This window comes from Episyrphus balteatus, chromosome 1, assembly GCF_945859705.1.
Source record: "Episyrphus balteatus chromosome 1, idEpiBalt1.1, whole genome shotgun sequence".
NCBI classification, from domain to species: Eukaryota; Metazoa; Arthropoda; class Insecta; order Diptera; family Syrphidae; genus Episyrphus; species Episyrphus balteatus.
In genome coordinates, this window is record NC_079134.1 from 76483205 (window position 1) to 76501859 (window position 18655).

The window sequence follows — 18655 nt, forward strand, 5'->3', positions numbered from 1 at the left end:
ATTTTCCCTAAATTGAGTTTTGAAGAAGTTATTCACGATTTACATCGAGAAAAAAATTAAAAAATCAATTTTCAATTTCAAAATTTTCTAATTCACTGAAAATTCAATATTTTCAAATTAGCAAGATGTTTTTTTGTAGGGAATTAAACGTTCTATAAAAAGTTCCTTGGCAGCAAATTAATTGCTTTAACCGTTAAGAAGATATTCGTATCAAAACCAATGCCCACTGATTTCAATAGTTTTCTTATGACAAGTATGCATTTGCGATTTGAATACGATTATCTTCTAAACGGTTAAAGCAATTAATTTGCTGCCAAGGAACTTTTTATAGAACGTTTAATTCCCTACAAGAAAACATCTTGCTAATTTGAAAATATTGAATTTTCAGTGAATTAGAAAATTTTGAAATTGAAAATTGATTTTTTAATTTTTTTCTCGATTTAAATCGTGAATAACTTCTTCAAAACTCAATTTAGGGAAAATTACTACAAGACCTTTTTTGTAGAGAATTAAATTTCCTATAAGAATCTGTCGAGGTTTTATTTTTCCATTCACTTATTTGCTCATCACAAAATTCCAAAGTGAAACAGGCAAATTGAAAAAACACTTCGATTTTAAAAGCTTAATTACTCGAATACGGCTCGTCTGACGAAAATTTTCAATTAGATCTTTTTTGTAGGAAATTTAATTTTATATAAGAAAAAATGAACAGAAATTTTTTTTACTTTGATCGTCTAGCAGTTCTGTTGTAAAACATCATATCATGTATAAAAATAAAAAACACCGATGATAGACCTCTTAAAATTTTTTTTAACGGCTCAAATTTTCACCAATTTTTTTTTTCATCATCCTGAACAAGATTTTCGAAGTAACTTTCAAAAAAAAAATATTTTATTTTTTTGGCCCAGTCTAATGTTTATGGTCATATTTTTTGGTTTTTCTTTATTTTAGATATATTTATTTTAATAATTGAGCCTCTAAGTCAAACCAATACTACTTCTATGTAATAAGAAACTATTTTTTAAATATTTAATTAATAAATAAAAACGAACTGTGAAAATTTTTTTATTTATTTTTTAGTATTGGAATGTTGTACGCAGTAGCGTAGCTAGTCCTTTGGGGGCCCTGTATCCAAATTTTTTTGGGGGCCCCTCCATCTCCTAGACTTGAACACAGCCTTAAGCCTTAACAACATTGGTTCAAAAAGGGAAAATTTTCAAACGCATTTTTGTATAGTATTCCGGACTGTTTTGCAGAAATTAAAAGTTACCCAGACCCAAATGGAATGCTTAACCTCGATTTTGTAGCTTGATTATTTTTCTACAAAACTCTTTATGAGTAACTTCAATAATTTCTGCAAAAAAAAATTTATAATTTTGCATTCTTTCGTATTTTGAAAGCTTACTTTTATTTATAAAACCTTAAACATTTCAAAAAGAGTTGAGCTACCTACAAAATGTGGATTTGCACCGTAAAAGCTATAATTAACAAAAAAAAATTAAAACAGCAGGTATTTTTAAAAATGTTCCAATGGCCAAGCAAACTGGAAGTGCATTTTTTAAACTTAAAATTGAAATATAAAACTAACCATAGGATCTACAAATTGATTTTTGGACAAGAAATACGCAATCAACTAGCTTCAATATCCGAGATTAGTTTTTCTTTGATTCCGCCACAAAGGATCCACCAAATTAAGGGACGTAATAATTTAGCAAGTTCTTTTATGGAATAATTTTAAGCACATTTTAAAGCAACTAGTTCCTCGTAGAAACAACTGGAGAGTATTGATTCTCCTTTTTTACCAGTTTTGTTGATCCTTGTTTTATTACATCATTTGAAAACGGAAACAGTTTATCTGGTACTAAGCTGTCGAACATACTATTCAGACCATGAAGCATGAAGGCTTAAAATCCTTGTTGAATTTAACCCATCGAAATATCCCTGGCGGCAATTGTAAACGTTGACTTCAAAGCACGATTCCGGATTTGAAATTTTTACTTAATTACTTCTGCCAACTCATCAAAAAAGCGCTTCGTTATTTTCCTGCTTTTATTTTTGAAAACCTTAAAACATGCTAAACTTTACCACCGATTTCAAAAGATAAAAAATGCTGAACCACGGATTAAATATTTTTACAACTGGCCTAAAGCACTATTCACATGAGCACTACCAACGACCAACGAATGCACGAATATTCGTTGATTTTGACATTTCTTTCACATGAGAGTTTTTAATTCGTCCCGAATGAAGTTTTAATTTGACAATGTTCACCACCAAAACAAACATGATTTTTGAGGTTAAGGACGTGCGAACTTTTTGTTCGTTGGGAATGTGGATTGTGTGGAACGCTAATTCAATCTGACAGTTCGTACTAACTAAAATTCTTTTCGCGACGAATAAATTTGTTTTCTCAAATTTATTAACATTTTATATTAAAGAGGGAATAAATGCATCATAAACTCATATATAAACTATATTTCTATTGATTTGTTGAAATTTTTTGAGGAAATAGGGCTTGAAACGTGCCTAAAATCACTTTTTCTTATTTATTCGTCGTTCGTTGGTCGTTCTCATGTGAATAGTGCTTAAGTCATTTTGTCGAAGGACTTTGTAAACAGGATCTATATTTTCAAACACAAAAATCGATACTAACAATTTTACATTCGTTTCGTTGATCTAGATACAAAGGAAAAAAAAAACTATTCCAAAGGCACATGTACAAAAAATGGTTATTATTGTCAGAAAATGTTTATTACTCAATTTTTTGGAGGCCCCTATATCTCGGGGGCCCTGTTACATGGCTACAGCTGATACAGCGGTAGCTACGCCACTGGTTGTACGTGCGCCTACTTTGTCGTACGTGTTCGGGATGGAACACGTCGTGGCGTTTACGACAAACTGATTTTGGATAAAAACCTTGATAATTTGAAAACTAAAATAGATGTGACAATTTTGACAACATAAATATAAAGAAGATATCGCACAAAATATTCTTTTAAAAATTGAAAAAAATCTATCGGCCAGTTTTTTTTTTTATAAAAGCTCAAACCTTAAAATGCGATTTCCCAAAATTCCAAAATTGGCGTATACGACAAAACAATTCTCAGGCGACGATATATTAGTCGTATTTTCGGTCAATATAGCAAAGTAAAGGAATATTTTTTTCACGCAAAAAGCTCACACGTCAATTCCGATTTTTAAGCTATTTTTGTTATGGATGTTCGTTTGTTTAAATTCATTCATTTTTACTGGAAGAAAAAAGGTATTAGTTCTCGAAAGTTTTTGTTATTGGACTCTCTGTTGTTGGAAACATGGTTTTATTTTGCGAATTGATGGCACATTATGTTATCAAAGATATAGAAAGTACATTAAATAAGTGTTTGTACTAGGTAGGGGTCAAAATTCAGTCAGAGTAAAAATATAATTTTTTTTTAATAATTTCTATTAAAAAAATTCCATGGAGATCAAGTGCTATGCTTAATTTTCTTAAACTATAATAGAAATAGGTATTGAAACGAGGTAATAGGATTGAGGTTTAGGGTACAGGGGAGGAAGGGAATAAGCGAATTCGAACGACTCGCGCCTTGGAAGGATTCTTTATATCGTAAAATCGATATCCCTCCATGTAAGACGGTCAATATAGCGCTAAAGGAAGGAGAAAAGGATAGGGAAGACTCGAATGTACGCTGCGAGGGCTGTGGCATGCTTGCTATGCATGGCTCAGCTCGTCGGAATAGGGGTTTTTGCCCCCGCAGCAGTACCTCACACGGTCTAGTCCCTCCCCACTTGGGATTCCGTTGACCAGGTTTGTGGAATCTCCCTGATTGAAACCTATGATTGCAGTCAGATCATACTCACTTTACAACTTAGGCTCTCAGCCGACCTAATTGCACCCCCTGAAATGTGCCTTTAATTACACTGGTTAACAAAATTAAACTTTTTTTTTGTTGCCGAAACAAAAATTTACTTTTCTGAAGGTTTTCAGTGTGCTGAAGTCAAAGTCAAAAAAAATTAATCAGCTCCCGTTTTTGAAATATTACCGTTAGAAAATGCAGTACTTCGGACCTTATTCTTTATAATAAGGAAAATTGTTTGAGCATATTTAAAAACGGTTTTTATAAGAACTATTTACCACCTTTTTAAATCTGTTTAAATATTTCCGATATCTTTTTTACTGCCCGAGATATCCTATGTTGTTTGGTATTTTTATAAATTTTATAACGTCATTATCTTCTTTATGATATATGAAGCCAAACCCACTTACTTCAGTTTAAGATATCTCGGGCAATACAAAAGATATTGAAAAGAATTAAATAGGTAGGTATCGAAAGGGCAAAGGGGGGAAAACACCCTTTTTTATCTATTTATTATTTAATTTTATGTGATCAGCTATGAAACTAAGTGTATACAATAATATACATTTATTTTGCAAAAATTAATACCTTATAACAATAAAATAAGAAAAGGCGCAGAAAGAAGGGGAAAAGGGGGTAAAAATACCTTTTTTTATGTTGGCTTGATAAACAGAGTGCTTCAGGAGGAATGTGCCAAAAACCTAGAGCATGAAGACAAAAAAGTCGTATGAGAAGGGGAGGGGGTCCTCCCGTTTAGCGGGGAGGGGCAATTTAAAAAAAATTGACTTAATTTACAAAACAGATTATTGAAAATCAACGGTTACAAATAGAATAACGTGCTTTACTTTTTGTTAAAGCCAAAAACCTCTAATTTTACAAAAAATTTAAAATTAATTTTCAATATCAAAATTTTCAAAAAAAAAATTAATTTTTTTCAAAATTTTATGTAAATAAGTACTAATTTAGTTTTTAAAATACGAAAATTTATAATTGTGTGTTTAGCTGAGAGGGAGAATGTAAGTTTTTAGTTATTTGTCTCGCTCGGCTTTTTTTCAGTTTTTGTCGGGTTTTCCGTTTTTGCAAAAACCGGGAGGGCATAAAAAAAAAACGAAGAAAAACGGGTTGACCGAAACAAAATAACCAAAACCGGTTTAAACCGGCTGGTTTTTCGCATCCCTATTTTCTTGTCATTGATTTATTTTTGGGATGCACAGTATTATTTGTTGTTCATTTTTTCCATTTCTTTTTGGAAATTTTTGTTTTGAAAATTCATTTCTTAGAACCTATATGTATATTGTTGTATACATTTAGTTTCATAGCTGATCACATAAAATTAAATAATTAATAGATTAAAAAAGGTATTTTCCCCCCGTTGTCCCTTTTTTGGAGTGATACAAGACTTTTATAGCTGATAATCATTTTTATCAAAAAGTCTACGAAATTCATCAAAAAATTGTTTCTCTCACAGGTTTCTACCCAAAAACAAAATATTTTTGAAGTGTATACAGTATGAAGATGTGCGACTATTTTGGATCCTGCCGGCGTTTTCTTCCCAAGACGCAAGCGGCAGGCATGGTTTTTCCACTAGTTTAAATGTCAAACTAACTATCTAAATCTTAACATATTTCAGCCATTGGCACATATAACAATTTCATTTTTTTTTTACAACTTAAGGTCAGCGGCAGGATAACTTCGCCCCACTGTACAGGTGGCAGGCATGGTTTTTTTTCTCAAGACAATGCCAACTAACGTTCTAGACAGGTTTCAGGTGTTAGCATGTTAAACATGTCACCTTGTTTTTTTTTTTTGCAGCTCTAACAATTGTTTGCCCCTTTTTTGGGGCAAACCACTGTTGAGGTGGCAGGCATCGATTTTGTTGATTACCTCTATTACTACAAATAAAAAAATAATTCAAGTGTTAGCATCTCTAACATTGAATAATGACGTTGGCTCCCGGGCTCGCTTTTTTCAGTTAAAATCTTGTATGTGAGCAGCAGCACGAGTTTGTAAGAAAAAGATCAACTGTAACACCTTTCTTCATAAATGTTCTAATGCATTAGAGCAGGGAAGGGAAGTAGACTGCGTATACACAGACTTTTCAAAGGCATTTGATCAGCTTAGTCATAAAGTCATCATTTTTAAACTTAAGGCTTTTGGGTTTCCGCCATTTTTCATAGCGTGGGTAGAATCATACCTTATTAATAGGTCCTATCAGGTAAAATTTAGAAACTGTCTTTCAGATTCTTTCATTGCTCACTCAGGTGTTCCTCAAGGAAGCCACCTGGGCCCTTTTTTATTCATTCTCGCTATAAATGATGTAACATCATGCATGCGTTCGAGTGAAATTTTAATATTTGCTGACGACATGAAGATATTCAAAATAATTAAATCTAACGATGATCACGTTCTTTTACAGAACGATATTAATAGTTTTAGTGCTTGGTGTGAAAAAAATGGTCTAACACTTAACCCAGTTAAATGCCAGACAATTACAAAGGATCCAACTTCTTAAGATTCAAACTCTATATCAAAGACGAGTTAATAATGACCTAGTATTTCTCCATCCACTTCTTAATGGACACATTGATGCTCCAACCTTGTTAGCCTGTATCGGGATTAATTATCGCGGAGGGTCTCACCACCTTCGAAGATTTGAACTTTTACACGTTGACTTTCATAGCACAAACTATGGCATACATGAACCTCTTAATCATATGTGTAAACTTTTTAACTTAAACACATCTTATATCGACTTTAATATAAGTAAGGTGGGATTGAAAATAAGTTTTCGGACCAGTGCACCACTATCGTAATTGTTTTTCAATGTCTGTTTTTCAATGTTAATTTTTTAATGTAATATATGTTAATTGTTAGTTTTGTATCGTAGTATATATTTTTGTGCATGTGTTATTTACTAACCACTTATTGTAGATCGATTGTAGATCGTAGCTTGCTCTAAGCTCACTACATCGGAAATTTCTGAAGTGAAAAAAAAAAATACCAAAGTAAGCCTTTTCTTGAGTCATCGGTCATCGCTAAAGGCTATCAAATTTGCAGATAGAGAGTTACTTTAGAACAATTTTTTTCTTAGAATATACCCAAGAATCATCCCCTTAAATATTTTTATCTCATTACGGGACACCCTGTATATGAAAACATACATATGTCCTTCTTTGGTTTCTACAATTTCTTCTCCAAATCTTCGTACTCAGAAAGTCCAATAATATCCCACTTTATCTTTTCTTTTGCATTTTGAAATTCATTCATCCTCTATAGAAGGGATCTGGCATTAAGGGCCCAACCCATAGAATCCGTTGCGTCCGTTGCGTCGAAGTTTTTGACTGACAGCTCGATAAAATACACACGTTCTTATGGGAAGTCCGTCTCCGTCCGATCCGTCGCTTATGGGTCGCTTCCCATAAGAACGTGTGTATTTTATTTTAAAACTTCGACGCAACGGACGCAACGGATTCTATGGGTTGGGCCCTTTATAGGTACATCACATATCACATATTTCGTTCTGAAGTTTTGCTTTTTGTTGTTTTTCAGTTGAGCTTGAATGTGGTGGTTGCGGCGGTAGGGGTAGCGGGAGCGAGGTCGGTGGTGATGACGTTGGTTTTATTGATAGTACCTAATAACGATTGGGTTATTGGTATTTCATGCGATTGTGTTGGTTTGTTTCTTGGTTCTTCAGTTAAGGCTGAGTGGACCACGTTTAAATCGGGTTATCGTTAACAATAGGTGCATAACTTTGACATTTTTAAAGATAATTGAATGAAATAAATTTTATGTTTAAGTTCATAAATTTTATTATTTAGATAATAAACAAGGCTAAATATCTTTAGCAATTCACAATTTCCAAATTTGTGCGCTTTTAATTAAGAAAGAACAAAACATGATAAAATTTTCGTTGTTTTAGAACGACCTGAAAGATATCGGTTTGTTTCTTAATTAGACTACAAATTTTATTTCTTTTATTTCTATTTTGGATTAAGATTGAATCAAACTACGGAGAAAAACTATTTTGAAAAACTAAAAATTTGTTTTTCATAGAAAAAAAAAATAATCGAAACTGAAGCTATTTTTCCTTATGCACATGTGTAACTTCTGCAATTATTAGTAAAATTCACCGAAATAAAAAGAAATAAGTAGTTAAATACTAACACCTTGATAAGTTAAAAAAAAAATATATTAATAGTACAAGTAAAATAGGCATTGCAAAAAAAAAATTGTTACACTCATGAAACTTGGAAAAAAGTTTGCTTTTGGGATAAGAACCAAGGACAAAAAAAATCTATACAAAAAGTTGGGTGGAAGGGTGTTTTTTCGCGGACAAGAGGGAGGGTGTGAAGGTCAAATATGTACTGCAAAAAATTGTTTGTCGAATATCATCATATGACACATGTTTTCAAGGTTTTTGATGCTGAATCTAATGACATAAAAATAAAGTCAATACGATTGCTATAAGAAAATTTATTGCCGATTAAAAACAAGGGTGCTTGTTTTTGACTTCAACAGGTAAAATATAAACGAAACCCATGTAAAAAACATGCTACACTGACAAAATTCGGGATGAAGGTTTAAGATAAAGCAGAGGCAAAGGAAAAAAGTGGTGAAAAAGTTTTGTTTGATATAAGATTCTATAAAGTGTACAAAATTATATTGAGTGAAAGGGTGTTTTTTTTTTTAAAGATATGATGAAATTCGTAATTAGTACCACAAAAACTGGGAAAAAATTGTTACACCAATGAAAATTGATACAAATGTTTGATTTATAACAGAAACCAAGTATCTAAGTAGTCTTTTTTTTTTGGAAAATATTGAAAATCCGAGATAATTCCGATAAAATCAATGGTAAAAAAGGTACCTACCCTTACGAAATTCATTAATTATGTTCTTCTTCCCATGGGAATTACGAATAAAAGAAATCTATAATTTTTTTTTTCATTTGAAAGGGTGTTTTTTTATGTGTAGAGGAAATATGGGTATATTTGAAAAAGTGTGTAATACTAGAGTAATATTAGTGGTACCACATTGAAATTCATGAATTATGTTACTTTTAAGATTAGATTAAGTGTCTATAGAATTTCGAAAGTTTTAAGGTCTTAAGTTGAAAAGTAATTTTTTCTTAACATTTTTTTCGCGAAAATGAGAAAAGGGAATAATGAATATCTCGCACGGTCGCAATATCTGGTATCTGGTGTTTCGTGGTATATGGAATAGGAATAGGATAAACGAGTTTTTTGTATTCTTGTTTTTTTTTTTAAACTTATTTTTTTATCTCTTTCATAAATTTATGGTGTTGCATGTTAGGCATAAATAAAGGTACAATTGTTAGTTTGTAGGCCCTTTTTTGTGCTCCTGAGAAACTATGTGGATATTTATTTTTCTATGAACAAAAATTTTAGAGAGACAGGCGTAGGCGGTTTGTAATGTTATTCGTATTATAATACAAAGATCTAAATTTTCGAATTCGATGAAATTGTCTTTTTCCATGAAATCGCCCAACAACTATTCCGCTTTTCAATTAATTCATTTGTATGTTTGTATGTAAGAAAGGAACTAAGACGTTCACGGGTTTTTATTGCAGGAATCGTTCAATGGGTTATTAGTTATGAGATAAGATAAAACCGCTATTGAATGAGGGGGTGGAGATTGAAGATAGGGGTGCAAAAGCCCTCTTTTTGGTTTTTTTGAATTTATCTCGTAAACCAAGCAAATTTTTTATATATTGCGGCTAACACTGTTTGAAGAGAATTAAATTTCCCATTAGAATAATATTTTTTAAAAATTGAAAAAATAATTTTTCATACCAAAACAAACGACACAATCATAAAAATAATATTTAAAAATTCGATTTTTTGAGTTTTTGTGCTTTTTTAGTTGTATATTTTTTTCGTTGAGATAGGCATAAACGTTGCTCTCAAGAAAAAAAGAAGATTCAATTTCCTTCCTAGTGTTGGGCTCAATAAATTTTTCATTGAATCATTTGAATCTATCTTTTTTTCGCATTTTTTAATATTTTTCAAGTACACCTACGCCTACGAAATCTTGCAAAAGTTATATAGAATACCAAGTGATGTAGGTATACATACACGGTTAAAAATTCTGGAATTTTTTTCTAATACTTTTTGGGTTACATATAGGTCTACACCAGTAATATAGTTGTATTAAAAAATAATACAGTTTATATTAGAATTTAATACCAAATGTATTAAATTTCAATTATTACATATTAAAATTTAATCTTTTCATATTAATTTCTAATAAGAATTTTATAAATAAATAAATACCTAATCATAAATAATATTATACCTAATGGTAATATTATTGTCTCTATTTTATCTGTTTCACAAACTGTGGCATGTAAAATCTTATTGCCGATCAAAATTCATCTGCAATGTATGTATTTTGCTTCGAAAAAACACAAAGCGCCTTCAAATTAGTACAAATTTACAAATATTAATTATATATTTTTTTTAGAAAATTACTTCAAACAATGGATTTTTTTCATTTTTAAAATGGCTGCTGCTGACCACAGTACACATAAAATTGTCCAAACATGACAATTTGGCGACCAATGTCAGCTACCGTATATCTTATTTCTTTTATTTACCGACGAAAAACGCACAAAAACCGAAAAACCACGCACACCACTAATTTGTTAACAATTATTCACCATTTTCCGCGGAGAAACACGAGGAAATTTGTTATTTTTTAATTTATAATTTATTCAAATGACATTTTATAAATTAAAACAAAAACAAATTTCCTGTTTACTGCGATTGAAATATAAAAATTAAAGTCCGACCTGACAGATTGGTGCCCATTTTTGACAAACAAATTTTGACAACGTTCGGAATATATTACCTTATTATGTGTGACAGTCTGCTGACGTTTGATTAAAATTTAATATTCTCGTATTACAATTTAATACTTTTAAATTAGTTTTTAATAAATTTTTATTATATTTTAATACAATTATATTAAAATGTAATATAAATATAATACAAAAATATTAAAAATTCAATAAAAGATTAGAATTTAACCCACGGAGATTATTTTCTAATAATTTTTGTATTACAAGTAGTAAACTTAATACTTAAATATTGGAATTCAATTCAAAAAAGATTAAAAATAATTTTAATATTTTGGAAGTATTAAAATGTAACATTTTTGTATTGAAAATTGCTTCAATACAAGAGCTGTATTAAAAAAAACTCCAGAATTTTTAACCGTGTAGATGCGCAGAGATAGAAAAGTTCAACACTGAAATCATACTGTTTATTACGATGTGGACTGTAGTTGTTTTTACTTGCGATATAGGTACTATAGGGCAAGTTTAGGATTCGTAAAAAAAATCGAACTCGAGATAACAATTTTACATGACATTACGATGATGGAGAATGCCAAAAAAGTGGGTCCGGCAATTCTGTCTGTCTGTCTGTCTGTGTGTCTGTCTCTATCTGGAGCTGCAGCCTAAACGAGTGAAGTGATTTTCTTCAAACTTGGTGGTTATTTATTTTATGTTAATTGTGTATTTGTTTAAATTGTAGGTTGTAATTAAAAGAATATTTTGTTTACGTTATAAATGTTTAATTATTCAATGTAATGTTTGTATGTAATTAATGTTATTAATGTAATTAATGTAATGTATTTTGTTAATAAATGTATGTACCTAATTAATTAATGTGATATTAAATGTGAAATGTGATACTTATTTATTTTATGCTGCTGCTGCTGTTGCTTCTGCTTGTGGTGTTGGTTGTCGTCAAAGTGAACGAGATTCTTATTTCCAAAGCAGAAGCAACGGCAGAACAAGAATTAGATAACAAGAACAAGATAACTGTTACAACAGTTGCTTTTGCAAAATATTAAGAGAGAGAATAATTATCACAGGGTATGATATGCAATATTTTTATAAGTAACAAAACAAATTAAAAACAGTTATACAACATATAAGAGAAAAATTTTTTAAATAATTATATTATTGTTTCAGAACATTCAGCCCCCCCCCCCCCCCCCCCCCTGGAAGACTTCGGTATTTCAGTCGAGGATAATTGAGCAAGCTTCACAATAGGTCGGATGTAACTGCCGTTGTTAGTTTTGACAGTAACGACTCTGCAATTGCCATCATTCCCGGGGTGTGTTTCAGTCACCCACCCAAGTATCCATTTTGATGGAGGGAGATTAGGTTCTTTTAATAGGACGACATCATCGATTTGGAGATTTCGTTGCACTTTTTGCCATTTTGGTCGAGTTTGAAGTGACGTCAAGTATTCTTGGTGCCAGCGCTTCCAGAATCTTTGCATAAGTGCCTGTAAAAGAATCCAGTTATTTTGGGTTGAAACATTTTCTAGGTTACTAGCAGGTATACCCAACTAACAATTTTACTTCCACAAGGGTCTAACGAAGCTGTTTCGATTTTAGAAATATTGCTTGTATACGACCATAGAGAAGCCCATCTGGCCCACCCGAGAAGCTTGAAAGGCCTTAGAAGAGTCATATGAAAGTTGATTGGAGACACTCATAACAGACTATAATGCCTTATAGAAACAACCGACATTTGAAATTTGAAAATATGTATTATTGTTGTATTATTGTTGTCTGTCTGTCTGTCTGTCTGTCTCTATCTGGAGCTGCAGCCTAAACGAGTGAAGTGATTTTCTTCAAACTTGGTAGTTAGCAGTTTTTGGTGATTCCCTAGAGGGGAAATTGAATTTTTTTTTTATGACCAAAACTAACGGTACTTGCCATATAACGGAAATAGAAAAGTTAATTTTTTTCAAAAACGGCTCTAACGATTTTGATTTAAATTTTTGTGTGTAGTACTACACATAAGAGCCAACTTTTAAAATAAAAAAAATATTTTTTGTACCGTTATTAATGGTACCTGTCATAGAACGGTTTTTTTCGTTTCTGAATATCTCGTACAACATTAACCCGATTTAAATGAAAATTTTTATACAAACGTGTGTAAGTAAAGATAATATTAAGAATTTAGAAAGTTTTCAAAAAACGCATTTTTGGATTTTTAAAAAATATTTCAAAATTTTTTTTTGAAAAATCAATTTTTTGAAAACGGATCAATGAAAAATTTTGAAATTTAGTTTTTATGTGTAAATTAATTACTTCTTCAAAATGGCATACCAACTTTTTATATTTTATACATAAAAAATTATTTTTTTAAAAAACGGCTCCTACAATTTTCGAAAATTTTTTTCTAAAAATACCTTTTTATACAAGAAATAAAATGGCATATTTGTTTTTTTTTTTTAAGATAATTTAAAATGGAGTTTAATTAATTATAAAAACAGATTTAATTTTTTTATACTAATGAAATTTCTTCAAAATATAAAATTTTTTTTAACATTAAAGTTACTTTAAGCATAAGAGCAAGTACGTGCGACCCCAGTCGTGCAATTTATTTTTTTTTGTTTACCTATTACATTTTATTTTTTCATTTTCTTATTACGTTTTCAATCCAGACAAGTTTTGCTTCTGAAATTAAAATTCCAAACACAATTATAATGAGAAAAAAACTTCTTACTTACTTGACGTATTTTGCTCGTACATCCTGATTTATAGTCCGGTACCTTACCCATCGAGCTACTCAGGTATATAATAAAAGAGTTTCAAATTTGGACTAGTTGAAACCAGAGCTTCCTAAGGGCTTCGACTTAACTTCCTGATGAGTTGCACTATCTTAAAGAATATGGTGACCATTTGTGTTTTTTTTTTCAAAGTTATTATTTTTGGTTATTTTCTGTTTTTTTTTATCTTGTAAAAAATTATTTAATAAAGACTTAATAATATTATATTCTGATTGTCAAACCATATCATTATTGAGAAGATGAAAGAGAATAACTTTTTAATCAAGAACAATTTTTCTGGAGCAGAAATAAATATCTGAAAAATTCGTTTTTTTTTAGACTTTAGAGGTTTCACCCGGATGCCGTCAACCCGCATTTTTCCGAAGAAGATAAAAAATTTTTAATTTGTTTGGGCTTTTGGCTTTTTCTTAAAAATTATAGAATTAACTTTGTTTTGAACTTAGATAAAAATCTAAAATGCCTGTCACTATTTTATATTTAAATAAGTGGAGAAGATTTAAATCTTGTTTCCTTTCTTCTCTACTTGCTTGAAGATGAACTCCAAATTGGTCAGTAAACCATTTTTAATATAACTATTTTAAACCAATTACCTATATGAAAAGATTCACTTTTTCATTTATTTCTTAATAACAATGAATAAAAAAACCAAAAATGGTCACCATAATGGCACTTATCCAAATATTTCTTATTCTCATGAATTTGCCTGACAGTTTAAAAAATTTAGCTTGTACTCACTTTCACAGGGCTTCTAGAAATAAAATTATTTCGCTTAGGCAAACTTATAAAATTAAATGCTTTTTACAATGTTTTGCTTGTACTTAAAGGACCTCTACAAATATAAATAAATATCCCCTAACTTCCCTAAGGCAAACATATAAAACTAAAAGCTTTTCGCGCATGCGCCTGAAATTGAACTTCTTTTTTTCTCATACAGAGATACAAAACATACATTTATGTAAGCCGTTATATTTGAAAGTAATATAAAACATACTTTGTAATATTTTCAATAAAAAACAATGATTCAACAATTTTTTAATTCAAATATTAGAATGCATAACTATAACACATCTATTTTGTGGAATATTTGTTTAAAAAGGCAAAGGCAACACCGTTTAATGCGGTTTATTTGAAATTCAATGTTATGTTTTTTTTTATGAATATCACGACTCATATACTATTGACATAATTTCGGTAATATAGAATTATAATAATAAATGCATTTAAGGCAATTATATAAGTTGTAGGTACTTCTACCATACTTAAATACCTACCTAAGTCATTTTTGAGTCTAATAATTTTCGAATTGGATAAAAAAAATACAAAGCATTCATAAAGATTTTGTAAGCAGTTCTAATACAATTTTTTTTGCAAAGCCAGTTAAAAGAAGTCAGTTATTGGCTTTTATTTCTTGTGCTTCTACAATGGAATTACATGTGGCCATAATGAAATTTAAACGAAATGTTTACATTAATGCTTGTAGAAATTAAAAGACTTTCGATCTTGGTCAGTACGGTGTACATTTCTTCGTAGGTCAGCCTATGTTCACCTACAACGCGTTTTAAATGGTTTTTCACTGATTTTACCTGATATATTAACTGATATATTAACTCGACGTTTCTTTAAACCCAACTTATTAGCAATGGCCGTAGTTATGAAGTTCAACTGAGACCCTGAATCAAGCATTGCTCGACAAGGGATGTATGTACCGTAGGAAGAAATGACGTTAACTACCGCAGTAGCAAGGTATACCTGACGTTGTTTCACTTTCGACTCAGAAGCCGTATTTGCTGTTTTTGAATTTTTAAAATTTTTATAACGCTTACCAAAACAAACCTTTGTAGGAATTTCTGTTGGTTTGATGATCTGCTGCTGTGGCTGATCATGCTGACTTGTTGAATCTTTGTGGTTCTGTTGATTGTTTATATTTGTGCTCAATTTTATAGAGTTTTCTGCTTTGTTCATCAGCTGCTGCGGCTGACTTGAAGAATCTTCTCCTTTGTAGTTTTGTTCTTTGTTGAAGTGTGATTTTGTTGTATCGAATTGCTTAGTCGATTGGAAGTGGTGAAGGAGCGTGTTGTGTCGTCCATCGCACCGCTGACATCTTCGAGACTGGCATGATTGGGCGTGATGACCCACTTTGAGACAGTTTCTGCATAACTGCAGTCTTCTTACAGCTTTATCCTTGTCCAGATCTGAAAGTAATAAAAACTGTGAGCAATTATAAATTGTATGATTACCTGAATTGCACATAGCGCAATTGATACTGTTGTCGCTATTTGCTGCAACTAATGCAGATGTCTTCTTTCTGTCATCTCGGCTAGAAATAGCTTCCAATGTCTGGAAGCGGGATTCAGCAAACTTGAGTAACTCGTCCAAAGTAGGGCTACTCCGAGGATCATCCAATGATTGTTCGAAAAGTGTTCTGCTTTCCTTGTCCAGTTTTTGAAGGATCAGATGAACAATAATCGGATCCCAACTGCTTGTATCAAATCCCAGATTTGATATAGCCTGCATACCTTCCTTTGTGGTATCATGCATACGATTGATACTGGATGCCGTTCCAATTGCTGGTGATTGAGACAGCATTTTTGTTAATTGAGCTGTTAACAACAGCCTCCTATTATCGAAGCGATCGACAAGCGTCTTCCATGCCACATCATAATTCTTGTCAGTGGGCTGGAAGTGTTGTATTAAACTATGTGCGTCTCCAGTGACATTCGCACGTAAAAAATACAACTTTTGAGCAGGTGGGATCGGCTGATCGTGTATTAACTGCTTGAAAAGGTCATAAAACTGCCTCCAATTAAGATAATTTCCATCAAACTTTGGCAGTTCTATTTTTGGCAGCTTCATTGTCGCAGCGATTGGCATTTCTATTGAACGATTCATGGCCTTGGGATGCTCCATTTGTTCGCATAGTTCCATCAGTGCTAGCTCAACTCGATCCTGCATGTCGAAATAAATCTGGATATCTTCCACAGATGCATATTCGCCAATCGTTTTAAAAATATCCATTATTTCGGTCCAATTTTGTTCAATGGATTTTATTTTTATTTTGCAGAAAATGTCATTTCGTCCTTGACTAAGTTCAGCAGAAACTTTTTCCAATGACTTGTCAAGGATGTTTATTAGTAATTTAAACCTATCCTTAACAGTCATTACCGGTGGTTGAATGTTAGGTTCCCCTGTGTTAACCTTTTGAATATGCTCTGTATTCATTTTTTGTTCCGGCGCTTTTGGTGGTACAATTCCAGTTCCCTTAGGAACTGTTCCAGTAATCTTGTCGGCAATCGTTGCGTAAACGTGCGTATCTTCAGACTCGCTCTCTTGTTTTTCAATTCGACATAAACGTCACTAAGCAAACGTTCCTTTATTTTAAGTATGGCTTCATAGTAGTCGTTCTTAAAATATGGATGTTCTAATTGGTCAGAAAACTTATCGCGGATAATACTATCGGTCTCATCAAAGACTTTCCATTGTTGATCTAATTTATCTCGACGTTCTATTAGATAACTCAAGGTTTTCCTTGATTCAGAATCTTTAAAGTAATTCCGATTCAACCGACATATCTCATCACCTACCTTTTCTTGTAGTGATGCGTAGTATTCCATGTCCACTTCAGAGGCAGAGTTTTCTAATTGAGCCATTTTTTACTCTTCAAACTTTGATTTTATTTTATATGAATTTATTTTTCACAGTTACAGCACTTCAACGGTTAATCCTTTTATTCTATTTATAGGTTGTTAATCACAAGACACTATCTCTTATTGAAACAAGGATTTAATTGCCAGAGCACTTTCAAGACTCTTTTTTTTTGTTCACAAACACTACCGTTTATAAAGACAATACAAAAAAAAAATCTTTTTAACTGTATATTTTAGTTTTACAGGCAACTAACCTTTCTTAGTTAGTGTCCTGTCACGGTCGCCAAAAATGTTAAATCCACAATATTAAAATAATTTCAATGCAACACAATCAGAAAACAAATCGAATTAATAAAAAAGACACGACACCTTCGATGGTTTGGAAACGACTCAATTTTATTTAAATTAGAAACAGACAATTCTGACAATGAATAAACTGCAAAGCATGCACAAATTACTTCAAGCGTGAGAACAAACATTTTTATAAATGGAAATTGGAATACGAGAATACGAGATTCGTGAAACTTAAAATTTCGGTTTGTTCTCATACTTGAAGAAAAGTGCTGATGATATATTATACAATAACCATAAACAAAAAATACCAAGACTGGAAACTTTCGTACGTCTTTCCCCCCAAAACCCTGTTGTGTACAGTGTTGTCTGTGAATATATGTGAAAGCCACCATGTTGGTAAATGACGTTAACACGCACACATTTATAGATTCACGACATTCACCACACATCGGACACGAACACAACGATAAGTTCACGACATTCACCACACCTCGCAGCTTGTAGGCAAACGTCAGTTGACCGCCGAGTTTCCAGTCTTGGTATTTTTTGTTTATGAAAATAACATTCGCGGCTCTAGGATGCGTTTTCGCGTAATCAATCGCCAGTTGTTTTAAAGTTCTTACCGATAAGAATGGAGCAGCTGATGTACCGTAGGTTACAGTTAGTAACTTGTAATGTTTTAATGGTTCCTCTGGTGAAGAACGCCAAATTATTCGCTGATAGTCAGTGTGGTTTGGAGCAACCAAGATCTGCCGAAACATTTTCTATATATCCCCGGATATAACAAAACCATGACGACGACTTCGAAGGCAAATAGTGAAGATATCGTGCTGAATAGTAGGGCCAACAAGAAGAAGCTCGTTGAGAGAAGATTTTTCAGAATTTTGAGGCTTGACTGAACCATCAAAAACCACCCTCAATTTGGTGGTAGAACTATCAGATTTAACTACGGCGTGATGAGGAAAATAATAACTTCCCGAAGACTCTGTCACAATTTCATGCTGGGGTATTTCCACCATATGTCCTAACGCGAGATACTCATTTATAAAGTCAGTGTATTGGGTTTTCAAATCAGGATTTGTTAAATATCTGCGCTCCATAGAACGCAATCTATTAAGAGCGATGCCAAAAGAGTTGCAGAGTTTTGAACTATAGTTCGGTTTGAACGGCAACTCAACTATGTAACGTCCATCAGTGGCACGCTTATGGGTTGAAACGAAATGTTCCTCAGCTTTTTCTTCCTCAATTG

At 32.0% G+C, this 18655-nt stretch overlaps 2 protein-coding genes and 1 long non-coding RNA gene across 6 annotated transcripts in view; 2 read left to right on the forward strand and 1 right to left on the reverse strand.

Annotated features, from left to right (window-relative positions):
- The window catches only part of LOC129905230 (uncharacterized), a 124449-nt gene that overhangs the window by 25625 nt on the left and 80169 nt on the right, over window positions 1-18655 (forward strand). The window lies entirely within an intron of this gene.
- Window positions 11948-18492, reverse strand: LOC129905223 (uncharacterized). Its single transcript, XM_055980663.1, has 2 exons — window positions 15292-18492; window positions 11948-12172 (listed from the first exon to the last, which is right to left on the reverse strand). The coding sequence occupies exons 1-2, from the start codon at window positions 16685-16687 to the stop codon at window positions 12069-12071; spliced, it is 1500 nt and encodes a 499-aa protein (XP_055836638.1). The 5' UTR covers window positions 16688-18492; the 3' UTR covers window positions 11948-12068.
- LOC129905242 (uncharacterized) lies at window positions 12112-16478 on the forward strand. Its single transcript, XR_008770585.1, has 2 exons — window positions 12112-12225; window positions 12285-16478. It is a non-coding gene; the product is annotated as an uncharacterized LOC129905242 (long non-coding RNA).

Coding starts and splice junctions, on each gene's coding strand:
- LOC129905223 (XM_055980663.1), bottom strand. CDS start 16,687: ATGAATACAGAGCATATTCAAAAGGTTAACACAGGGGAACCTAACATT. Junction 12,173..15,291: donor TCCTACAAAGGTTTGTTTTG/GTAAGCGTTATA, acceptor ATTCTTTTACAG/GCACTTATGCAAAGATTCTG.